The sequence below is a fragment of the Herpailurus yagouaroundi genome, unplaced genomic scaffold (genome assembly GCF_014898765.1).
Source record: "Herpailurus yagouaroundi ecotype Mexico unplaced genomic scaffold, PumYag 141, whole genome shotgun sequence".
NCBI lineage: Eukaryota > Metazoa > Chordata > Mammalia > Carnivora > Felidae > Herpailurus > Herpailurus yagouaroundi.
This window is the reverse complement of record NW_024412396.1, coordinates 71,291,616-71,317,097: the sequence shown is the minus strand read 5'-3', so window position 1 is coordinate 71,317,097 and position 25,482 is coordinate 71,291,616. Positions and strand designations below refer to the sequence as shown.

Below are 25,482 nucleotides of genomic sequence, written 5' to 3'. Positions count from 1 at the left end.
AACTGAGATTTCAACGTTTTTATTTATTTTTGGGACAGAGAGAGACAGAGCATGAACGGGGGAGGGGCAGAGAGAGAGGGAGACACAGAATCGGAAACAGGCTCCAGGCTCCAAGCCATCAGCCCAGAGCCTGACGCGGGGCTTGAACTCACGGACCGCGAGATCGTGACCTGGCTGAAGTCGGATGCTTAACCGACTGCGCCACCCAGGCGCCCCAGAGAAACTGAGATTTAAAACTAGCCCAAGGTCACACACATGGTGAATGGTGGAAACAGGATTTGAATCCCAGCAATTTGCCATGGCAGAGAGGGAAGAGAAGGCTGTGATCCAGCCAGGGGAAGCCCAGGCCACTTGCTGCATTCAGGCAGAATGAGAGGTAGGGATGGGCATGAGCGGGGGCTGGATCCCAGAGGCCTGCCTTCTGGCACCCTGAGCTTCAGCCTGTGGGCACTGGGAAGCAGGAAGATGGTATCTCCATTGTACATGAATCCAGGGGCTTCTGGTATCTGGGAGCTTAGCTCAGGGATCTAATATCAATCTTTTAGCTAAAAGGAACCCCCCAAAATGGCTGACCTTGGGGCATGAGCCACATCCTGAGAACCCCACCCCCACCCAAACACTGTCATTTGTAAACGAACTTTCCTCACTACCCATGCCTGCAGGCCCCATCCCCATGGCAGTAAAGACCCACCTCCCAGGTCCCTCTCAAACATTCCTAAATTGTCCAAGGTCTGGACCAACCCTCCCAACCTAAAGTGAGGAGTCCCCACACTGAGGCACAGCAGCCTCAACACAGGCTCTAATCAGGTGCCCCCAAAGTCAAGGGTCCCCATGCCTGTTGTCTCTGGGGCTGGGGATCCTTTGAAGGCCCAGTGAGCTGGGCTCTGGGATGTGAGGAGTGCATGGGGGCACCCCCAGCACCTTCTCTGCTGTCCACACTGGCAGCACACTTCTGCCCACTAAGGGATAACTGCTGGGGACTTGTCCTCCTGCCATAAGTAATCAGAAAAATAGGCATAATGCATGAAATGTCTGTTTTCAGACACTGAGCAACAGGAAGTGCAGGATTGTGAATCCTAAAAGAAGGAAAAGGAAAAAAAAAAAAAGATATGAGACCTATGACCGAAGATTACTCTAGCTTTCTGCAATTTCAGGATAAAGGCACTAAAAGATGAAACTCAAATATAGCCCCGTAGGCTTTCCAATTTGATGAGACAGATCAGAGTCCAGACATACAAGAGGAGGCTAGAACTTGTATGGCAGAGGACCTGAGGGGAGGGAGCCATGTAGAGAAAGAGCTCCTGTGCAGAAATCTGCATAGGGATCCCCTACATCTTCGAATGAATACCAGCCTGTGTACATGCACCATGGACACAAAGCTGAGTTAAAAACAACTTTTGGGACAAGGAGAATTACCGAGTAACTACAGGCTGAAGAGTTCTCAGAGCTTACACAGGCCAAGAACTGTTAAAGTTCCCACTGGCCAGAGGTAAACTTCAGACATAAGCCCTTTATTAGCGGCCCCCAGAAGAAAGAGTCACTCCTTGGTAGTGAGGCTTAACTAGTTCTAGAGTAAAAGCCAACCCTAAATAAACCCTACAAAAGCCTCAAAGCAAACCTGGAAAGGATCAGACTGATCTACACAAATAACTTTACCATCTGCCAGAATGAATTCCAGCACTCTTTAAAGGAATAAAACAAAACTGAGAACTCAACAGTGTACAATGCACAATGTCCAGGGGCCAACATAAAATCACTAGACACGTCAAAGAGCAGAAAGATCTACCTATAACCAGGCTCAGAAATAATAGAGATGATGGAATTTGCAGAAAAGAACTTTAACACATTTATTATAAGTATTGCAAATGTGGTCAAGGAACCCACATATCCAGGAAGTGCAAAGACTCCTACATAGAATTAACAACAAGAAAAGGTACATGAAGGCAGATCATAATCAAATTTCTGAAACCAGTGATAAAGAGAAAACCTTAAAAGCAGACAGAGATAAAATAGTAGATTGATATAAGTTAAAGATTATACTATAAACCCTAGGACAACCACTAAGAGAGAAAGAAAGAGAGCCAATAATCAAATAGTGGAGATAAAGTGGAATACTAAAACATACTCAATCCAAAAGAAGGCAGGAAAGGCAGAGAGGGGAATGAACAACAGGACAGAGGAAAAACAGCCACGTGGTAGATTTAAACCCAACCATATCAATAATTACATTCAACGTAAATGACCTAAGCACTCCAGTTAAAAGGCAGAGATTGTCAGACAGTATAAAGCAACCAGACCAGACTATATGCTATCTATAGGAAACCCACTTTAAATCTAAAAACCCAGATAGGTTAAAAGTAAAAGGATGGTAAAAAGATATACCAAGCAACACTAAGCAGAAGATAGCTGGAGTGGCTATATTAACACCAGACAAAATATCCTTCAGGAAATGGAATATTACCAAGGATAAAGGGGACATTTCTAAAAATAAATCACACAATTCATCACAAAGACATATTAATCCTAAATGTGTACACACCTAATAACAGAACTTCAAAATACATAAAGCAAAATCGGTACAACCTAAAGTAGAAATAGAAAAACCCATGATTGTGGTTGGAGAGTTTGACATTCCTCTCAGAATAATTGCTAGAACAAGTATGCAGAAAATTAGTGAGGACTTAAAAGATATGAATAACACTATCAACCAACTTGATCTAGTTGACATTTCTGAAATATTCCATTCAACAATTACAGAATATTCATTCTTTTGAAGTACTCATGGACATTCACCAAGATAGACCATGTGCTAGGTCATCAAACAAGCTTCAATTTTTTTATGTGGATTGAAATCATGAAAAGTATTTCATCTGCCCTTACAGAATAAAATTAGAAATCAATAACAGAAATTTATTTGTAAATATCATAATATTTAGAAAGTGAACAATATGCATATAAATAATCCCTGATTCAAAGAAGAAATCACAAGGGAAGTTAGAAAATATTTTGAACTGAATGAAAAAAGAAGCACGACATATTGAAATGTGTGGTACATTTGTCCCTAACGTAGTATTTATAAGGAAATGTATAGATTTAAATGCTTATATTAGAAAAGAAACAGGTCTAAAATCAATTTTCTAAACTCCCACCTTAAAAATTTGAACAAGAATAAATTAAACCCTAAACGAATAGAGGAAGGAAATAATAAAGAGCAGAAATCAATAAAGTAGAAAATGGACAAACAATGGAGAATTGCAATAAACCCAAAAGCTGGTTCTTTGAAAAGATAAATAAAATTGATAAACCTTTTGCTAGCTTGATTAAGAAAATAAAAGAAAGCCCAAATTATTTGTAGGAATGAAAGAAGGGATATCGCCACAGATCCAGGAGACATGAAAAAGGAAATCAATAAATATTATGGACAACTTGATACCAAGAATTTTAATTAGATGAAATGGGCAAATTCCTTGAAAGACACAAATTACAGGGGTGCCTGGATGGGTTCAGCTCAGGCCATGATCTCGCAGCTTTGTGGGTTTAAGCCCCTCATCTGGCTCTGCACTGAATCACAGAACCTGTCTGGGATTCTCTCTCTCTCCCTCTCTCTCTGTCCCTCCCCAACTTGAGCTGTCTCTGTCTCTAAATAAATAAATAAATAAATAAAGACATAAATTACCAAACCCAAGAAAAATAGCAACTCTGAATGGTCATAAATCAATTAAATAAATTGAGTAATTAAAACAAACAAAAAGCACTTCCATCAGAGAAAATGCCAGGCCCAGATGGCTTCACTGGTGAATCCTATCAAACATTAAAGGAAGGAATAACACCACCCCATAGAAACTCCTTCAGAAAAATAAAGGAGAGGGGACATTTCCCAACTCATCTTGTGAAGCCTATTAATCTGATCCCCAAACAAGTATAAAAACAAAAACTCTTAGAAGATGAGCAAATTGTATCATGAGAGCTGGAATGCAAGGTTGGTTTAACACTTGAAAAGTAATCCATGCAATGCATCATATTAATATATATTGTTCAACTTTTCTCATTGAGCATCATGAAGGTCTTTGTGTATGGCTTTTGGTAGCATGCTTTAAAAATCTTTAAAAATTTTTTTTAACGTTTATTTATTATTTTGGAGAGAGAGAGAGAGAGAGCAGGAGAGGGACAGAGAGAGAGGGAGCCACAGAATCCAAAACAGGCTCCAGGCTCCGAGCTGTCAGCACAGAGCCCGACGTGGGGCTCGAACCCACAAACTGTGAGATTGTGACATCACAAGTCAGATGCTTAATCAATTAAGAGACCCAGGTGCCCCTAAAAATCTTAAACTGTGTCTACACTTAAAATTAAGCTTTACAAAAAAAGTATTTGTTACATCCTTTTAGAGACACCATGGTTGTTCGGCTTTTCTCCTGATCTGGACCCTAAGTTGCATCTTCTCCCTGTCATGCCAAGGCTCACTCTGCTGAGTACCCACTGTGAGAAAAAGAGCACCATCATTTATTGAGCAACTGCTCTGTGCCAGGCATGGGCTAGATGGCTCAAACATGCTATTTTGCCACCTGTAAGAGGCATCATCCCTATTTTACACATGAGGAAACTGAGGCCCAGAGTGGTGACAGAGCCTAGACTTGAGCCCACGTCAGCCAAGTCCAAGGTAAACGATCTGAGGGCCATTCTTAGTCCCCAGATCGCAGGCACCGCCCTCCACGTAGTCCAGACCAATCAGTGCTGACCGTCTCAGTTTCCTGATCTCTAAAATGGGGACTGATAACAGTCTCTACCCCCGTGAGGATTAAATGGGTTCATAATTGCGAAGTAAAGAAGTACATGTTTAAGTATCTTTTGCCCCTTTGCTTGTTAAATAAATATGTGTTGATATAAACATTTGTTAAATGAATCAATTGATATTGAAATCTCATGGTAGCCCTGAGACAGAGGGGTTATGATCCCACCTCGAAGATGAAGGAACCAAGGCTAAGAGGGGTGAGCTAGCTAAACGTGTGCACATCACTTGGGCAAAACTCCCAAATGGTGGGTGTTCAGAGAGAAAGATGCCACCGACTTTTGGATCCTTGGGAAATGAGCCCGAGTGCTGGTGACTCTGAGACATTTCTCTTACAGCCTCTGGGGTCGAGTTTTGTGCCCCAACCCAGGGAAGGGAAGGGAAGGGCTCTCCCCATAGAAACTGCTCTGCCTCCTACCTTGACCGACTCGGGGCTCGTGACGATGACTGAGGTTTTGTGGAAGACGTTGACCCGCACGACGGGTCCGTACTTCTTAGCCCTGGAAACCAAAATGACCCAAAGGAGGCTGTCAACGACCAGAGATGTGAATATCATCACCACCCAGCGGGAGGATCAGGGTGTCCCATCCCAGGAGGGGCTTAACACGGACTCACTGCCGAGTCACATCCCACACTGGGTCTCAGTTTTCAAACCCATGAAATAGGGTCGCTACACTCCTCCTTTGACCCAAAAGATTTTGCTGGGAATCAAGCGATATCATGTCTTTGAAATGCTTTGGAAAGTGCGAAGCACCACCACGTACAAGGACTGTTACTGAGTCACACCCCCCACCCAGCTTACAGACAAGGACACTGAGGCTCAGAGTTTCTGATGTCTGGTCTCAGGTCACACAGCTGCCAAAGGCAGAGGTTGCCCTCTGAACCAGCCTCCTCTGCCTCTGCACTCAGGGGAGGGACTTCGGGGGTGGGAGTGACCTGGCCGGGGAGGCGGGAGTGTGTGTGCTGGCCTGGGGAAGGGGTGGGGCTGCCCCATGAGGGACCTGGGCTGGAGTAAGGGCAACAAATGACAATTAGGACCCACCAATCCAAAAACACATCTTGGAGCATGCGGCCACAAACCTCATCCTTTTTCCAAAAGTAGGGAAGATGTCCTAGAAGGAAACTAGAAGAAATGGGAAACATTAAGATCACCCGAAGTCACCATTAAAGAGTGCTCCCTTCCCCCACAGGACCCTGTGAGGGTGGCCTTATTAGGCCCACTTTGCAGATGGGACGACTGAGGCCCGAGGAGGCACGGCACTGGCTCAGGGCACCCAGTGTAAGAATGCAGGCAGGATGCAAATACAGGTCTGGCGGGTTCCCTGGTGTGGAGGGGAGGGGCTGTCGTGTGGAAAGGGTCCCATAGTGCTGTGCCGAATTACCTGGAGACATCCCCTGAATACTGACTACATACATGCTGGGCGCCATGCTGGGCCTCATTCCATCTGTCCTCCCCCTACTGCCTGGAGGTAGGTCTATTGTTAACCTGGCTTACAGGTAGGGCAGCTGAGGCTGAAGAGGTGGTCACCTGTCCACGGCTGCGCGGCTGGCACCAAGGCATCCCACGGTCCTTCTCACCAGGGGATGGTTTGGTCACACTAAGTCCGCCGTGGGTGGGTGATCAACGGAATGTCAACAAGTCTATCTGGCGTCACCTGGTGGCACATTTGACAGGTGCTTCCTGTCTCCTGCATGGCTTATTCCAGTCAAGCTCACTCACGACCCCATCCAGAACGGGTGACAGAAACTACAGGTGGGGCTTTCTGAGTCGGGGAACTCACCTTCTCCTGGAGATAGAGAGTGAATTAACAAGAAGAAGAAGAAGAAGAAGAAGAAAAAAGAAAAGAAAAGAAAAAAGAAAAGAAAAGAAAAAAGAAGGATGGGGGAAAAATCAGAGGGGGAGGTAATCAGAGCTGGGGATAGGAGTAGGCGATGCCATTTTCTACAAGCAGGTCGGGAATGGCCCTTTAAGAAGGTAACATGGGACACTTGGGTGGCTCAGTCAGTTAAGCATCCCACTCAGGTTATGATCTCGCGGTTCGTGGGTTCGAGCACCGCGTCGGGCTCTGTGCTGACAGCTCAGAGCCTGGAGCCTGCTTCGGATTCTGTCTCCCTTTCTCTCTGCCCCTCCCCAACTTGCGTGCACGCGCGCTCTCTCTCTCTCTCTCAAAAATTGAATAAACACGAAAAAAATTTTTTATAAAAAAAAGAAGGTAAACGTGAGCTGCAATAAATGAGGACTAGCCTACCCAGGTACCTGGGGGAAGAGCATTCCAGCAAAGGAGATAGCAGGTGCAAAGATCCCAAGGTAGGAATGTGCGTGATAAGTTCAAGGAACAGTGAGAAGGTGTTGTGGTTGGAGTAGAGTGAGGGAGATGTGATACAGGATGGGGTCACCAAGGGAGGGGGCAGATCGCCAAGGGCCTTGCGGGCTGGTGTCAACACTGCTCTGACCTTGAAAAGCAGAGGGCCACCTGAGGGTCTTGAGCAGAGCAGAGACAGGGTCTGACGGGTTTTCAATGGCTCCCTCTCACAGCTGCTGTGCTGGGAGTAAACGGGGTGGGTGGGAGGCAGGAGTGGAGGCAGGGGCACCAGCAAGGGGCTGGGGGAGGGGATAGGGCGCAGACCAGTGAGAAGCCGGGTTCCCAGGGCAGGTTGGAGGAGGAGCCAAGCAGACTTGCTGGGGGTGTGGACGAGGGTGGGAGGGTGGTATCAGGCTGCCCCAAGGCTTCTGGCCTGATCCTTGGAAGGATGAGTGGAGCTGCCGTGTCCTAAGGTGGGGAGGACCAAAGAGGGACTGGTTGCAGGGCAGCAGACCGCATCGGGCCCGCCTCTGCCCTCGTTCATGCAGCCAGGAAGGTTTTGGGGGGCAGCATGGAGACACTGCCTGGGGCTCCCGGCTCTGCCTGCAGGAAGGACGGGCCAGGAGTTCCAGCTCAACACCCCCAGAGCAGCCCCCCACCAATGACCTTGCGCCCTGCACCTTGGTGGGGTCGGCTCTCAGCGCTCCCCCAGGGGGTTGCACCTCACTGGCCCCCCAGAGGTAATTTGCTTTATTGGCTTTTTTTATTGACCTCCTCTCTCTCTGCATTCCCAACTCCCACAGGGATCACCGCCCAACCCCCCAAACCACTTACATTTCTTTTCTCTCTCTCTCTCTTTTTTTTAGAGCGAGAAAGACAGAGCATGAGCCAGGGAGGGGCAGAGAGGGAGGGAAAGACAGAATCCCAAGCAGGCTCCATACCATCAGTGCAGAGGCCCCACATGGGGCTCGAACCCACGAACTGCGAGATCATGACCCGAGTCAAAGTCGGACGCTCAACCGACTGAGCCACCCAGGGGCCCCCGTTTCAATTCTTGCCTCAGGATCAATGTCTGGGAACCAACCTGAGACAAGCGGACTAAATCCGGAGTCGGGCTTTGAACCTGGCAGGTTTGCAGAGGAAAGCACCAAGGGCAGGGTGGGAAGAAATGCTTGGGGCCAAGGCCAGAGATGTAAATGTGACAGTCCTCCGCTGAGAGGCAGCCCTTACAGCCCAGCAGCTGGATTAGACCACAAGGGGGTGAGTGTAGACAGAGAAGGGACCCGAGGACTGAGCCAGGCAGCAAAGGGACAACCAGCCAGGGAGACTGAACAGAAGACACCAGAGGAGAGCCGAGGGAGAGTGGAGCGGGCAGCCTGTGAAGAAAGCAGGCCAAGGGGACAAGGGAGGGACTTGTCCAGGGTCAGGCAAGACGAGGGAGGACTGCAGGGCCACCGTGTGTGTGTGTGTGTGTGTGTGTGTGTGTGTGTGTGTGTGTGAGAGTGTGTGTAGCTACAGGGAGATCACTGGGACTTTGGTCAAAGCAGGGTGGGCTGATCGGGAGAGGTGGGTGCCAGAGCCCGATGGGGTGTTGGGCCCAAGACAGGAGGGGAGGGAGGGATGGGGACCCAAAACAGGCTTCTCAGGGGGACTGTTGAGGGGGTGCAGAGACAAGGGGGCGGCAGCTGGAGGGAACGAGAAGGGAAGGGAAGGGTGGTTGTTCTTTTACAACATGTTATATAAAAATGGGAATGATGCTGGAGAGAAGGAAAACTGATGACATGGGAGAGAAGGGGCCCCGCTGGGCGGGGTCGCCGAACCCAGGGGACGGCTCTCCTTGGCCGGGAGCACCTAGGTCCCAGTGGGAAGGGCGTGTGGGCCCGGGTGCAGGGAAGGGGGTGGCTGTGGTGGCAGAACCCCGGAAGGAAGTTCTCTCAGGCTGTTCCATTTACCCAGGGAGGTAGGAGGTAGGAATCAAGCCTGAGAGTGGGGACAGAGGGGGAGGTGGCAGGGCCTGAGGAGAAGCGAGATGGCGCCAAGAGTGGGCGGGCAGATGCGGGAGGAAGCAGGGCAGTGTGGCCGCCCGGCAGCTGAGGCCCACTCAGGGTGAGTGGCTTTGAACTGACAATGCCCCACCTGCAGAAAGATGGCCTGTGGACATCACGCGCGCCTGGCTGTGTTTCCAGAATAACCTAGTAACCGTGGCCACTGCCGTAGCTGCGCACTTGGGGAGGATGTTCTGTTTTGAACACCTGAGCGATAGGCCCTCTCCACCCCACCAGGCCTGTCTGAGAGCCTCCGCCTGCAACGCTGGGGCCCAATGCCACTTGGGGAAGAAGGTGAGTGACACCTCAAGAAGGCCAAGGCGACGGAGAGGCGTGAGGTTCCCAGTGCCCGGCAAGAAAGGGGACTAAAACCCATTCCTTCCCGTTCCTGCAGGGGGACACCGGGGAGGGAAAGGCAGAGCCGGAAGACCGGGCGTTGGAAACAAACAGGTAAGGGATGTTAGGATTGGGGGATGGTGGAATGCTGAGACTGGGGTGGGGGGCTGAGAGAAGTCCACCTGGCATGTCCCTGTCGGTAGGCGCGATAAGACAGAGCAGTCCAGGGAGAGAAAGGAGGGTGAAAACCCCCCTCCCCTGCCCGGTCCCTGGCACATGCCCTTTCCTGTAATGCTGCGGTTGGCACAGTGGGAATCAAGGTTCCCTGAGGACAGAGAACGTGTTGGATAATAAAGGAGAAGAGGTCATCCGGACAGCCCACGGTGAGGCCAGCCACAGGGATGAAGGGAGCCACATGACAGCTTGGGGTGTGGATGGGGGCCACTGCCGGGAGTGAGGGTGACGGGCCATGGCTGCCTCGCGCCAGTGGAATGGGGCGACGATGGCTCCAATTGGATGCACTGCCCAACAGAGCCGGCAAGGGGTCTCCACCATCGCCAGGAACCATCGGGCAATTTATTGAACAGACCTCACCTCTGGCAACTTGACAAGCAGGGAGCAGAGGAGGAAACCCGTGCCAGCCAGGAGTCATACTGGAAAAACCGTTCTAAAATAAAACCTGGAAGGGCGAGACTTCTTGTTGCCAAGTTTACATTCATCCCACGCTACCAGGAGCGCGGGGGGTTGATGGGAAAGTTGGGAACAGCAACAGAGAAATGAAGAAGCCACAAGTGTCTGTGTGGGATCTGAACGTGGGGTCGGAGTTTTCGGCTGTGACACGGATGGTTGCAGTAGGATGTTGTCTGTGGGGAGCTCCGGGAGGGCATCCTGGAGGAGAGGGTAGCCCGGTGACTCCTGCCGAATAAGGAGGAGGATGGGTGGGGGGTGGGGAAGCATAGCAGCTGCCCCTTGGAAGGCAGAGGGATCCTTGCCTGAAAGCTGGCAAAGCCCAGAAGCACCAAGGGGCAAATGTTACCACCAGAGACTCGACATGTACCCTTCTCAGCCAACCATGGTGTTGCCAGTCATGGTTTGAGGGTCCAGGCGCTGAATACAAAAGCATCTGATCTGTGCCAGAAAGGGTTCCAGAACTCTCATTTAGTGCACTCTTAGATGTGACCACCAGACAGCATATGTATCATTCAGTTCACCTCCTCAGAATAAAGAGCCCAGCTATAATTATATAATTAAATATTATGTAATTAACCTCCTCCTACTCCTCCACCCGCCCACAGGCACCTGTAGGTCACACGTAGATTCTGCAGTGTAGGACTCAGGGGAGAATTCAGGCATAAAAAGGAGAGAAATACGGGCACGGGCTACTACATGGATAAACCTTGAACACATTGTGCTAAATGAAAGGAGGCAGACACAAAAGGCCACATATCGTATGATTCCATTTATATGAAATGTCCAGAACAGGCAAATCTAGAGACAGAAAACAGATCTGTGGCTGCCTAGGGTTGGAGGTGGGGGTGAGGAGTGGGGGGAGGTGAGGAGTGACACCTAAGGGGTATTGGGTCTCTATTTGGGGTGATAAAAAATGTTCCGGAACAAGACTGCACAACTCTGTCACTGTCCCCAAAAGTACTGATTGTACGCTTTAAAGGGGTAAATTTTAGGGCACAGTTTTATTTTGAAAACGCAATTAAGAAAAAATATATGGGAGAGGGGCAGAGAGGGGCGTGATTTCAGTTCTGCCTTCTCAAGACAAAGAGACCAGACCAGGTCTGCAGTGCTTGAAGCATTGGGGTTTACGTGAAGCCCAAATCATCACGAGACCCAGGAGAACAAACACAAAGCTCGTTCAATCCCAAGCTGTCGATGGCCAATTGGGAAAACTTGAAAGGGTGACAGCGTCCCTAACAGGACTTGTAGGCGATTTCCACCATCCACTTTGACTCACTGTTCACCGAGTATCCACATGCACGTACCCGCTGCTGCTGTGCTAAGGTGTCAGGGACATGGCAGTGAACAAGACAGACATGGGCTTATGGGAGAGACAGACACTTAACAAGAGGTTGCACAAATAGTTGCCCAACAACTATTCCAATGTCATAGTTCCAATGACATAGAGTTTACAAAGTGAACAGAATATATTCGGGCATGGAAGCAGGTGGGACCTCCCTGAGGAGTTAGCCTTCGAGCCACATCTGGAAGGTGAGGGGAAGAAGCATCTGGGTGGCGTGGAAGACAGAGCTGCTGAGCATGGGAAAAGGAAGAACCAGAGGTGGGTGAGGGCACCCGGAAAGACAGCCAGCCAGCAGGGAGAAATATCGCTTCCCTGTGTCACCAGCCATAGAGATCTTTCCCGAACCCACCAAACAGGAATTCAGGCTTCTAATGCCAGGTCATCTGGCTTGTGCTGGAGGTGGACACCTTCCAGAATGTTCATGTCTTGAGGTTTTAAAAAGTGTATCTAATACCATTGTTCATTCATTCAGCAAGTATTTATTGAGCATCTGCAAAGTGCCAGGAGCCGGGCATACACAAGGGAACACACAGTACCCTGCCCTCCTAGGGCTCACATTCTAAAGGGGGGAGACAGACACAGTCAACAGGTGAGCAGACAGTCAACAAGTGAACAGAAGGCAACTTCGGGGGAGATGGCCGCATAAGAAGTTCGGGGCTAGGTGGGCTTTACACACAGTGGTGGATGGTCTCCAGCAAGACCCTGGAGGAGAAATCAGCTGCAGGAGGGGGGTTGCAGAAAGACTGGGGGCAGCAGTGAGCAAGCAAAGGGGGGGATGAGAACAGTACAGAGTGGGTTCTAAGAGCTCAGCAGGGGCCTTGCAGGCCATAGAGTGGACTTAATTTAGAATTCGATTTCCTTCTGCAGTGATGGGAAGCTTTTGGAGCAGAGGAATGACACATTTGATTTAGGCTTCAGAAAGGTAAGCTTCTGGTGGGAGGAGGTATGTGGGGGTGGGGGTGGGGGTGGGGGACAAGGATGGAATGGAAGTACTAAGGAGAAGCAAAAAGCATGTACCAGGACAGAAATACCAAGGGTAATGTGACCCAAGTATAACGTGATCCAATTCAGGTTGAGTGACCCCATTCAAAGTCCCAAAGTTACGAGGGCTCACTTTAGAGCCAAGGCTGACCTGGGTTTCAATCTAGGCTTACCAACTGTGTGACCTTGGGCAGATGACTTTGCCTCTGCGCGCCTCAGTCTCCTCGTCTGAACGATGGGGTAACAATAGCGCCTACCTAACAGGGTTGTCGCTGCCATCACGTTTGTGGGGCCCAGCAGAGCGCGGTGGGCGCGGACCAGCTGCTGCGGCTGTGAGTAATTTGTTACTAAGAATAGTTAGCGCCCCTCTCCCGGCCGCCGTCTCCAAGCGGCCACGCGCAACCGCGAGGCTGGACCCCCGGCCCCGACGCCGGCTTGGACGCGGCCCCCCGGCCCCCCATTCGAGCGCCCCATCCAGGCCCCCGCCCCCACCCCCCGCTCACCTGGGCCTCGGCGGCCCGGGGATGTGCTCGTAGCGGCTGCGAGCGCGGTGCACGAAGGTGCAGAAGAGGCCGAAGGCAACCAGGACGGCGCTGCCGAGCAGCAGCAGCAGCCCGGGGCTCATGGCTCCCGGGCAGGCCAGGCCTGGGTCGGGGCCGGGCACCGAGGGGGCGGGAGGCCGCGAGCCGACTCAGCTGTCAGCGCCGCGCCGCCTCGGCCCCAGGCCCGGCGCGACCCAGCACCGCCCACTCCCTCTCGGCTCCGCCCCTGTCGGCTCGACCCCTCCCAGGGCTCTCCGTCCCGGCCAACCACGTCTCCGCCACCCGCTCCAGCTCTCGGCGCCCGCCCCCGCCCCGCCCCTAGCTCCGCCCCAACCCCAACACCGCTCCCCCGCGCTCAGGCCCCGCCCAGAGCATGAGATCTTCTCCAATCACAATGCCGCTTCTGGCTCAGTCCCCCCACGCCCCGCCCTCTCCTCCCCCCCTCCTCCCCAGGCCCCGCCCCCAGCTCCTCAAGCTCTAGCCTAGCAGCAGCTCCGCCCAGAACGCGTTGTCCTTGGCAACCCCGTTTCCTCCGCGCTTCCTGCCCCGGCGGCAGAGCAAGGTCCAGCTGGCTGTTTCCGCCCCCTAGGGCGCCTGTAAATAAACGCGTTCTCTGCGCGCGGTCCTAGGCCCCTTTCCTTCTCCCTGAAACCTCCCTGGGAACCCCATCCCAGACTCCAAACGTCCGTATTGCGCCGACTGTTCCCAAAACCTCTCTCTGGAACCCCCAACCCCCACAAGCTGGCTCCGCCTGCCTGGCGGGTCCACGCCTAGCGTCCCTGGTCTCCTCGCGGGGCCACGGGGCAGGTGGCGAGGACCCCGGGGACACGGGGAAGCTGTGTCAGCGACTGAAGAGCGCACAGCTGGACCAGAGTCTGCTCTCCCTGCGTCTTGACGCCTCCAGGAAAAGCCAAGTCGGAGGCGCTGACCCCAGTCCGAAGGAGCCCGAGTTGGAGTGCGTGAAAGTCTGGGTGCGCAAGGTGGCCCCTCGAGGGAAAGGGAGAAATGTGCCCGCCGTGTGGCCAAAGGGTATTTCTGAAGTAATAACCGAAACTTCCCTCCCGTTTACGTAACCACCTTGTCTTCACCCGTCTGGGTGTCACAAATGCAGCCAGTTTTGCGCTTTTAGGTCTCATTCCTACGCTGGCGGGGGGGGGGGGGGCACCCAGAGTGGGAGCAGGGGATGGGAAGGGCCGGGTGTACACACTCCTGGTCCCGATAAAGCTCCAACGGGCTGGGGAGGAGGCACCCAAAGATGGACGCTGCCGAGTTCCTGAGAACGAGACATTCCCCTGCCTCATTCGTGGGCCAGTCCCGGGAGAGGTGTGGGGGGCTGGAAACAGAAGGTCCGTGTACCTCCTTGCCAGGTGCAGCCAGGGACAGCCCCCACTACGGACAGAATTCTTCGGGGTGTGTGGGCTGCAGGGTGACGAAGAGGGACACAGTTTAAGAGCTGGACCCAGAAGAGACAGGATTTCTGTCCCCAAACCACCGCAGCCTGGGCATCCCTCCTGGCGCAGGGAGCTGGGGAGCCGCACGCGTCTACGGTTAGGGGGTTAGGGCTGGGGCACGTTGGCCTGCTACCGCGCCCCCACGTGGCGGTGAGAAGCAGCCGCTGGCTGGCCCTGCTTGGAGCGGTGGATGGGGGTGGGCAGGTTATACAGCCCCTCCTGGGCTGTGAAAGCACCAGGGGTTGCGGGCAATTTGGAGGGAGGGCTCCCAACAATTGTCTTTTGAGGACAATGCCAGGTCCTAAACTGCCCTAGGCACAGTCTGGGGTCTCACATGAGGCAGGCATAGGGAGAGCCTCAAGGTACATTTGTGAGCCTGTGCAGCTAGAGCTCAGGAGAGGCATGGGCGTTATTACGCTCTGGTGCATCACTCAACACCAGTAACCTCTGACTTAATGTGACTATGGCTCAACTGGCATTTCCGTCAATAGAGCACCCCTGTCCCTGACTCGGGCGAGTCAACAGTGTCCCCTCCCCACGTACCAAGTCCACTGCTGTCCCACTGCCATCTCATCCGATTCTCCCAGCTCTCCTGTGATCAGGCCACCCCAAAGCTCAGGTGGGTCTCAGACAGCACTGGGCAGGCAGCACTACAAGCTGCCAGCAGAGGGCGCTGCCTGGAAGCATGTGGCCAACCACCTGGCCCTTCGTTGGAAGGTTTAGACTGGGCTTTCCAGTATGGTAGCCACGGGCCACATGTGCCAATCCAGCCCGTGAAACATGGCTAGGCCACAGGCATCCGGGTGGCTCAGTCAGTTGAGTATTTGATTCTTGATTTCAGCTCAGGTCATGATCTCACAGCTTGTGGGATCAAGCCCCACGTCCAGCTCTGTGCTGACAGCGTGGAGCCTGCTTGGGATTCTCTTCTTTCTCTCTGCACCCCCCCCCCCCACACACACATACACATGCTCTCTCCTTTCTCTCTCTCAAGGTAAACAATAAACATAAAAAAAAAAAAACATGGCTAGTCCAAGTTAATATGTTCTGTGTGTGTAGACGCTGGGTTGATTGGATATAAAAAATGCTTTAAAAATCTCATTAATATTTTTATATTAACTGTTACATGATCATTTTTGAATATGCTGCATTAAAGAAAATATATTATTAAAATTCACTTCACCGATTTCGTTTTACTTTTTTAACATGGCTACTAGAAAATTTTAAATTATGGTTGCATAGTATTGGACAGCCCTGTAGACAGTGGCTCTCAAAGTATGGCCCCTAAGCCAGCAGCTTCAGCATCAGCCGGGGTCACAATGCAAATGCTCAGCCCCACTGAGATTTACGGAGTCAAGAACTCTGATGGGCCCCCAGCAACCTGGGTTTTAACCAGCCCCACAAGTGTTTCTGCTCAAGTTTGAGAACGCCAGACAGGAAGTGGTTTCCCAGCGGGAATTGTTGAGGGAGATGCAGGTCTGAAGTGGCTGTCCTCTGAACACCGGACGAACGCCCTGGCCTGGCTGGGGCTTTGTGAGAGGGATGCAGGTAAACAAGGAACAAACGAGGCCCCATCAGGGGTGCTCAGCCACACCTGGAATGTCCCTGCAGCATTGGGCTCCAGGGACTCGAGAACTAAGCTGTGTGATACTTGGGCTGTAGCAGCCCCTCTCTGGACCATGTTCTGAGAGAGCACTCTAACTGCCGACCCGATTAGAGGGGGTGATGGCAGAGGCTGATAGGGAACAGAGGGAGCCTTGACCCCTGGGGTCAGTCCTTATCCCAGAGACCAGGAGGACTCCGAGGCACGAGCAAAGTCCCTGGGGACAGAGTCACTTGGGAACACCCCCTCCGCAGCCAGCCATAGGCAGTGGAGTAAAAGGAGCACTGGACAGGGAGTTGGAACCCGGCTCTGCCTCTCTCTGGGCTTGTGTCCCCATCTGCACGATGCCAGGGGCCAAGGGGAGGTGGGGGAGACACTGAATTCAACACTCTTTAGGCAGCAGCGTGACCGCCCCCAGAGCCCTACTGCCTGGTTTCTAATGTTGGCCGTATGACATTCAGCAAGTAACGAAGCCTCACTGGGCCTTGGTTTCCACATCTGTACAATGGAAGGTGACCATAACACCCGCCTCGTAAAGTTAACATGAGGATCGAATGACTGAATATTAAGTTAAACTTTTAAACGGTGCCTGGTACATAGTAGGTGCTCAGCAGACGTCAGCCACCCACCCGTATTACTACTTAAGGAGCGGTGTGCCTGTGTCAACCTCCTTGCTGGGAGTCAGGCTGAAGCCTAAGCCTTGTTTGGAGCCTGAGGGGGTCCCAAGGTGGGGGACTGGAGGGGGGCAGCACCCCATCCAGAGGCGCGGAAGGGCCTGGGGCTGCGCCCAGTTGTCCCACAAACAACAGTGACACTCGGGGCCCCGCTGAGGGCTGGACCGCTCCACCACTTGCGGAAGGTACCAGGAGCCCCAGATGGTGGCACCAGGCTGCCACTGCTGAGGTACAATGGGAGATGCCCCCCGTCACCTGCACCCCACTTCCCAGGCCACACCTGGTGGCATCCTGGCCTTCAGGCCTTGGAATGAAAAGGGGGCTCGACAGGGTGGGGAGGGGCAGAGTGTGGAGGAGCCCCAGGAAGAGGCTGCTTCGAGCCACCCGCCCCCAATTCCAGGCTTGGGGAAAAACAGCTCCGGTTGCCCAGCTGGGGAGGGCCATGGGGCTACCCTGCTCTGAGGGCCCCCCAGCTTCCCTGGGCTCTAGTCTCAGCTCAGCCCCATCTGAGACAGGCCTAAGACACTCAGCCCCCCAGGCATGTTCGGCCTGAATAGTCCCCATGGGCCCTCCCAGCTCCTAGCACTGTTCGGAATGTCCCCACGACGGGGGAAGATGCCCGTCAGCCACCGCTGGGCAGTGGGAGGAGACTGACGGCCCACCGCGGGCAGGAACACCCCTGGGCCAAGCTGCATCGCCCTCTGGCCTGGCAGCACTGGAGCCAGAGGGTGCAACGGTTAGGGTACCAGCAGGTGCGAGAGCTAGGCTGCGTGTGCTCTCATCTGGCTTCTCCCCTCCCTGGCTGTGCGCCTCAGTTTCTCCACCCGTGAAATGATGAGGAGAAGAGTGCCGTTCAAAGGCTCAACTGAGTTCACACATACTGTGCCATCCGGACAATGGTGCCCAGCACACGGGCCACACTCAACGGCAGGGGCTATGGTTTCCAGGCAGGGCTCAACAGGGCCAGGCAAGCGGCCAGGGCCCAGGGCCCTTGCCAACCCCACTCAAGGCAGAGGTATGAGGAGTCCCGGAGGTGACCCTGAGCTTTCGTATGCTGTCCCGGATTCCACACTCAGTGTCAGGGAGCAGCCAGGAGGCGCGCCCCAGCCTTGCCTGTACCTTTTCCTCTGCTGGGCACAACCACCCCTGGTGCCAGCTCGACTCTCAAGATAATGGATGGACAGGTTGGGCTGGGATGACCCACCCAGAGCCCCAACAGGCCCTGACATGGGCTCTATCCTGTCCTCACTGCCCAGTGACCATCTGCTTGCTCTCTCTGCGCCCCCACCCCCCAACAGAGGCTATGCCCAACTATACTTGACAAGCCTTGATAGACCTGCATGGAGCGGCTGGGGGGGGAGGGGCTTAATGGGCAAAGGAACTTCCACCAGCCCCCCTCCTCCGTCCCCACCTCCAGATCCCAGGCAGCATGGATCAGAGAGAAGAGGCAGGAAGGGGGTTGTAAACAGTGACGTTGTTGGCACAGCTTTGGGTGACAGAGCATCAGTAGTCTTTCTGGACTCCTGGGGGAAACCGCTGGAGGAATCGGGGGTCCCTGGGATTTCACTGAGCCGTGTGGGGATGGAGATGACCGAAGTGGCTCCAGCGCCCCCGATACAGCCTTTAAAGTGGAGAATCCTGATGCCTCACTCACTCGCTGGGGGCCGTGGTGCTTGGAGTGGCCAGATGGGTGGCTTCTGTCCCAGTGAGTACTGGAGAGTCAGGTCTCAGGGCCAGGAGACCCAGCACTGTCCCCAGAGCACCCACATAGACCCAGCATGACAATGAAGCCCACGATGACCAGAAGGCTTCTCCCAGAGGTCATCCGGTACCCCCTCCCCAGGCGCTCACCTCCCCCTAGGCAGCCTGACCCTCACTCAGATGCCATGGCCCAGGGTCAGCCCAGACCCATCGGTCTAATACCTTCCCTTGGCCCCACTGCCTTCCTGTTCTCTTCGGCACCTCTGACTGCTGGGCGATGGGTTCTCAGGCCATGCTCCAGATGGTCCGGGGCCTTCCACTCCAGCCCTGGGCAGGACGGGCCTGGTCCCCTCCCTCGGTCTGCTAGCTGTGCCTCTGTTAACTCGGCCAAGGGCCATGTCTGCTCTTGAAGAGTAGTAGCCCTCAGTGCTCAGGGTCCAGGGCCCGACTGTGTTCCTGCACAGGCCTGAGATGTCTGGGAGTAAGGAAAGAACACCTGGGGCCCATGAGCACACAGACCCCAACACGCCGTGGCTTCTGGTCTGCAGAAGACACACGGGCAGGGACACAGAGTGCACACGAGCCCCGCACACACCTCACACGGGGCCGCAGGACGGAGTTACAGATGGGCCCCCTCCGCCTCCAGACTCGGGCGCGCACCCGGCGCGCTCAGGGCGCAGGAGCCCTGCCGGGCCCCGGCGGGAAGGAGGTGGCCTGGCCGGCCGGCAGGTGCTCGCCTACAGGTCAGGGTCCTCGTGGCTGCACACGACGCCCGCGTCCTCCTGGTGCCCGCAGTTGTGCGTGCCCACGGCGGCGTGCGTGCACTCCAGCAGGTTGCGCTCGCCGCCCGCGCAGCGCACGTCGTCCAGGAGGATGGGCAGCCCGTGGCCCTCGCCGAACTCCGCGCGCTTGGTGGCCCGCACGGCGTGCGCAAAGCCCAGCTGGCGGCACACGACGGCGGCGGCCTTGGTGTCCCAGGCGTCGTCGCACACGGTGCCCCAGCGGCCACCCGCGAACACCTCCACGCGCCCGCGGCCGGGACTCAGGCCCGCGGGCCGCACCAGGCGCACGGCGCCGTTCGAGGGCGCGGGGTCAGCCATGCCCGGTCGCCCCCGCCGCCGCCCGCCGCCCCTCCGGCCCCCCGGCCGCCGAGTGGGCCGGGCGGGCCGCGGGGTGGGCGCGGGCCGAGCGGTCGTGGGGCGGCTGCGGCGGGGCGCCTTGGTGGGTGCACGCGCTGTGGGCCGTGGGGTGCTCTCCTCCCTCCGGATGAACTCTGCGCAGAGGAAGAGCGTGCGGTCAGAGGGACTCCGGCCGCCCACACCACCCCTGCTCTCCACCCAGGAATGCAGACCGCCCCCCTCCACCCCTCACAAGGGGAAAATGTTTTCATTCTGCCCTCGGCTCTGACCCTGAGGATGGGGTACCTCTTGGAGGTGCCAGCCTGGAGCTGGGTGTGAGGTGCTTCTTCATTCTGTGCACACTAGCTGGCAGCTGGCTTACGCCAGTCTGCTACTGGGGTCTCCCCGCCTTGCCCTAGTCTTGGCCTTCTGGGAGTCTCTAGTCTGGGAGCAGGGATGTGGGACAGACCCTCACGCTGTTAACTCATGAGCCCCGTGGAGGGGAAGGAATTGTCTGGGAGGGCTTCTCGGGCAAGTGACTCTTTCTGGTTCCAATCTCCTGCGTAGGGGTGAGGACGCTGACGCCCACCGATGAGAAGAAAGTGAGGATCTATCTCATCTAAGGCGGACGGGCAGGACGGGAACTGGAGGGCGCAGGGCCTCCAACGTGAAGTTCTCTCCTCCAGGCTGCTGGCTGGGGGCTGGGGCCCGCAATGACCAGAGCTGGGGTCGGGGGCAGGGTACCCTGGCCATCTACCCCAACACGGGGCCTGGATACAGTAGGCGTGGGGAGCTGAGGCGGGCGACTCCCTGCGTCCCTGCAGCACGTGGCCCTCACACTTGGCCCTGGTCAGCCACAGAGATAAACCTCACCCTCCATGAGACGCTGCCAGGAGACGGCACTCCCAGACGATGCCATTACTATGGGGAGGGATCCCAGGGCCACCAGTCCAGACCCTAAACCTCCCCACCTCAGCTGAGATGAAGGCTGAGAAAGGGTCTTAATTCGAGGCCACGTGCAGGTCAGGGCCAGGAGCCCAGCGACGTGGGCCAGACGCTCCCCTCCCTGCACACTGGCCCCCAGGCCACCCACAGGGAAGGACTTCCTGCCCCCAGGCTGCCTCGCTTCTGCTTTGGCTCTTGCCAGTCCCCGCTGCCTAGACTGCGCCCCCACCCCACCTCCAGCGGACCTTCCTCTTCATTCCAGGCCCCAACCCTCAGCCTCCAGGAACCCCCCCACCCCCACCCCAGTCTTGCACTGCTCTGGGTCCCCATGGCAGCTGGCACACACTTCTGTAAAGGCCCTGGGGCCATAAGTGACTTCTCTGTCGGTCTCAGCCAGGACAGGGCCCGGTCTGCCTTCTCCTGTGGCCCCAGCATCCAGCATCGAATGGGTAACTATAGAAAGTGCCAGAAACTGCTGAATGAATGGAAAACCCGCCAAGGCCTGGAACCAGCTGCCGCTAAAATGAACGTCCCAAAACACTGAGCTCATTCCTTCCCCCAACTTTCCTCTCCTGGGGGCACTGCCTCCTCAGGGCTGGCCACCCCCAACTGCCAGGTGTCGAGCACGCCCCCTCTTCCTGCCCCCCTATCCCTCAGCCCACCCACTGGTGATCTATCTGTTGGGCACACTTGGCCCACTGAAGTATTTCCTTTGGCCTGCAGGGCGATTTTTTAAATTTCGAACCAGAGTTGCTCGAATTTGCAAATGGGGAGATCGTATATAACCACCCGAGCAGGCAGGGACCGTGTCTGTCTTGCTCAGCGGTATGTCCCCAGCATGAAGCACGTGTATGTGGTAAGCAAATGGAGGGATGGATGGATGGATGGATGGAGGGATGGATGGGTGCATTTTTCCTGCTTCTCTTAAGAATGGATGGTCTGGCAGCACTGGTCTGTGTTCCCACCTAGCTGGGGCCCCGGGGATAAGACCCCTCTTCAGGCATACCCTTTCAGTTGGCCCCAGACGCCAGGGACCATCATCCGTGGCCTTGGCTGGCCCTCAGGTCATGGGTTTGCACCCACCTCCCTCTCCACCGAGCTGGTCACAACGGAACCATCCTATGGCGGCCCCAGGCAAATGCCCCCTCTCCTGGGGCTCTTGCACCTGAAATGACTCATTCCAGTCTTGCTCCCCTACAGATCGAACCACTGTCTCTGCCCCCAAGAGCTCTGAGTGCACCTGGCCTGGCGCCCGCCGTCTCTCCCTGTTCCTTGCCCCCTTGAGGCCACTTACCCGTGACCTGGGTTTAAAGAGCTCCGCCAACTTTAACTGAGTGTCTGATGTGCGCCACTCCCAGTGCTAGGCACAGGGGCCCAGGAAGGGCATCCAGGGCCAGCTGGAAGGACCCTCCACCCAGCCGCTACGGGCTACAGGAGCTTCCCTCCCTCGCCGTGTGGGCACTTACTTTCTCTGGGCACGAAACGGATGAGGCGGCTCCTCACCTTCACCCGGGAAGGCTGGATGTGGCACGTGCCGGGTGGTGCCCGTCTGCGGACACACAGGAGGTCATGAGCGCCCCCCCCCCCGCCCGGGGAGCCCGCCCCGAGCATGTCCCTCTGCCACCCGCTCTCCCCCTGCAGCCAGGCAGGTTGTGCAGCCAGGCCCAGGCAGGTGTGGACAGTATCAATGGGGGCCATCTGTGGAGGCACCTGCGGTGTGGCCCGTGGCAGCCTGCGTGCCCCAGGCTCTAGGAGCCCAACCCCAGGACAGAGATCCTGCCAAGGGCCCGCTCGGCCTCTGCTCCGAGAGCACGGGGGCGGGCGGCTCAGGCTTTCCTGGGCCACTTGGGATTCAGAGCATGAACTGTCCTTGGGAATGTGATCAGCCCACTTCTGTAACCGCCCGATTCCTGAGCCCCACCGGAGCCCCCACGCTGCACAGCCTTTGAGGAGGGTCTCTCTCTGCCCCTCTGGCTCCTGGGTTTTGGTGATGCGGCATGTGAGGGCAAGATAAGGTCGGTCTAGAGATAAAGGGCCAGGGAGAGCCTCAGGGCTGGCACCAGAGGCTGAGGGATCCGGGGCCCTGGAGGGTGGGGTTTGAGAGGACTGGGAGAAAAAAAAAGAGTCTGAGAAGGGTTGCCAGGGCTATGAATTGGGCCTCTTTTGACATCCCCGAGGGGCACAAGGAAGGAATGGGATTCCATTTTAATTAGCTTTTGGCTGTCGATCTGTGAGTCTCTGAATGGGACCGGCCCTATTCTGGGACTGGCCCACGTGAGCCCAGACTTCAATAGGGTCCCGGCAGCACAAGGGGAAAGCCCGAGGGGTGAATGGCCATGTGACACGAGGTGACTTCCAGACCGGCTTGGCCGAAGAGGGAAACTGAGGAGGGATATGGGCCTTCCCGCACCCGGAGACCGAAGACACACGGCCAGGCACACTCGCTTCTCAAAGCTGTGGACCGGGTGGGTTTCCTGTTGCCCTGAACCCCAGGTGGTACCCACACACTTCAGACAGGCCCAGCACGGTTTTGTTCCTTAAGGAAATCATGTAAAAACAAAAACGAAAACAAAAACTCTGTTCTGCTAAAGGTGGGAAATACCCCCCCCCCCCACCGCGCCCACCCCCAATGCCACAGTCGTTGTGTCGGGGCAGTGCTGGATGCCCCCGCCCCACCCGCCCACTCCTGATTTCTTCATTCCCCGTGTTCTGCAAGGGAGCCTCTAGGCAGTACGTTGTGGGTGCAGAGAAAGACATGCATTCTAACAGAGACACACAAAAGGGACGAGGGAGAGGGCGGGAAGGGAAGGAGTCTAGCCCGTTTCTGGCTCCCCCACTCCAGGAGATCTAGAACAAGAGACCTCCCTAAGCCTCGGGTTCCCTCCGTCACCAGGAAAGGGCGCTGCTGCGTGGCAAAAGGAGATGACGGGTCTGAGGCAGCCTCTGGTATGAATTACATGCTCCATATATGCGATATTTCCTTAGAGAAGCACTCTTTAAAAAAAGGAGGGGGGGGGAATAACCTAAATGGCCAAGGAATGGGTAAGATAATTATGGCGCAGTGACTCAACAGCAAATTACACAGCCATTAAAAACGATCCTTTGGAGAGTGCTGTTACACGGTGGAGATGCGTCTACAAAGCGGGGAAAACGAACAAAGAGAAATGCAAAGTTTGCGTGTGCTCCTTTGCGTTGACCTGAGTCCTGGAACTAGCAGATAAAGCCCGAGGAGACCTGGGGCAAATGGAAAGGAGAGAAGAAAGGAGGGAGTATTTCTGTGTTTCCTAATAATGATATCAAGAAGGAATAGATTTGTGTTAAAAAAAAAAAAAAAAAAAAAAGTGTGGTCAACAAGGAATGTCTGGGAGGCTGTCACAGGCCAGAGGAAGCTAAGGAGACAGGATGGCTGAGCGTACAATGGCATTCTGGACAGGATCCTGGAGCAGAAAAAGGACAGCAGGGGAAATCCAGAGAAACCCTTTAATTAATAGCCATGTGCCGATATCGGTTCATGCACTGCGACCCTGATGATGCAAGATGTTTACGACAGAGGACATCAGGCGAGGGGTGTGTGGGAAATTCTGAACTATCTTTGCAATTTGTCTGCAAATCTAAGCCTACTCTAATTTTTTTTAATTATTATTTTTTTTAATTTTTTAAATTTTTTTTTCCCAACATTTATTTATTTTTGGGACAGAGAGAGACAGAGCATGAACGGGGGAGGGGCAGAGAGAGAGGGAGACACAGAATCGGCAACAGGCTCCAGGCTCTGAGCCATCAGCACAGAGCCCGACGCGGGGCTCGAACTCACGGACCGCGAGATCGTGACCTGGCTGAAGTCGGACGCTTAACCGACTGCGCCACCCAGGCGCCCCTTAATTATTTTTTTTAAAGTGCGATGATGTTTTTCAGGATTTTTCCAAAACCAGCGTGTTTCAAAGGTCAGGGTGACTGTCTGTGCCAGGGTCTGCCACACGTGACCGGATGCTTCGAGAGCACCTGAGGCTGTGTGCTGGGGGGTGAGCACCAGCCGGGCACACGGCGGGGGCAGCTGGCCCAGGGGCAGAATGGAGGCCGACTGAGAAGCAAAACTCTAAGGGCGGAGAAGGGGCTGAAGAAAGATCACCATCATTCATCAGGCGTGCCTGAGTCTCCGCTCTATGCTGCAGGCCAGGCCCAGGGCCAGCGCCGACTTTGAAATAGTGAAGACGACAGTCTTAGCCCTGGAGACTCCAGGGCCGGGAGAGAGTACAGATTAGGGGTCTGAGTGGCGAGAGCCTAGGGGAGCCCCGGACCAAGCCTGGAGGGAAAGGATCCTTGGAGGCAGTGAGGCCTGAGGCGAAGGGTGGGGCTGTGCAGCGGAGGGGTCAGGGCAGGGCTCCAGAGCCAGCTGCCTCGTCCCAACCCCAGCTCCGGCTCTGGCTGGACCCGGGGCACTCGACTTTACGTGATTTCTATCCCTGCAAACTAAGCAGCTGAGAAGTCAGTGAGCTTCACGGGGAAGGAGTCAGAACACCACCCGGCACCAAATCAGTGGCTTTCCGGGCAGAAGCAAAACAGAGACGGGCAGGGGGAGGGTCAGGGAGGTGTTCTGAAAGCTCCAGCAGGTTCCACACAGTAGCCAGTGGCTTGGTTTCCCCAAGGGAAGGTGGGAGGGCAGCCTTGCGGTGGGGACAGGCGGGCATCAGGGTATCTCAGAGGGAAGTCGGGGGCTGGGGGCCTGTCGGGTGGCGCGGGGGTGGGCTGGCCGAGGAGTGAGGGGCATGTCAGAGAGGAGAAAGTCCAGGGTTGGGGCATGAGCAGAGCTGGATTCGAGGTGGCATATCCAGTTTTGAGTCCTGGGTCTGCCCCTCACCAGCACTGTGGGCTTGGCCAGTCACTTCCCTTCTCTGGGTCTCAGTGTTCCCTTCTGAAAAATGGGGCTATGAGTGATACCCACCCCCCCCCCCAGGGGGTGGCAGAGAGGAA

The 25,482-nt window shown here is 55.0% G+C and overlaps 2 protein-coding genes and 1 long non-coding RNA gene across 3 annotated transcripts in view; all 3 read right to left on the bottom strand.

The window, feature by feature from the left end:
- The window catches only part of CYP46A1 (cytochrome P450 family 46 subfamily A member 1), a 32,234-nt gene extending 19,001 nt beyond the window's left edge, over nucleotides 1-13,233 (bottom strand). Inside the window, exons 1-3 of the mRNA XM_040478205.1 lie at nucleotides 12,987-13,233; nucleotides 5,829-5,909; nucleotides 5,205-5,286 (exon numbers count right to left, since the gene is read on the bottom strand). Of these exons, the coding sequence (XP_040334139.1) occupies nucleotides 5,205-5,286; nucleotides 5,829-5,909; nucleotides 12,987-13,108 (285 nt within the window). The 5' untranslated portion in view covers nucleotides 13,109-13,233. The remainder of the gene's footprint in view (nucleotides 1-5,204; nucleotides 5,287-5,828; nucleotides 5,910-12,986) is intronic.
- On the bottom strand, nucleotides 11,962-12,964 carry LOC121032272 (uncharacterized). Its single transcript, XR_005791176.1, has 2 exons — nucleotides 12,657-12,964; nucleotides 11,962-12,204 (listed from the first exon to the last, which is right to left on the bottom strand). It is a non-coding gene; the product is annotated as an uncharacterized LOC121032272 (long non-coding RNA).
- Nucleotides 13,234-15,569: 2,336 nt separating the features above from the next.
- Nucleotides 15,570-25,482, bottom strand: part of HHIPL1 (HHIP like 1) — a gene marked incomplete at its 5' end in the record, with an annotated part of 30,524 nt that continues 20,611 nt past the window's right edge. Inside the window, 2 exons of the mRNA XM_040478443.1 lie at nucleotides 15,570-19,724; nucleotides 21,981-22,063. Of these exons, the coding sequence (XP_040334377.1) occupies nucleotides 19,189-19,724; nucleotides 21,981-22,063 (619 nt within the window). The remainder of the gene's footprint in view (nucleotides 19,725-21,980; nucleotides 22,064-25,482) is intronic.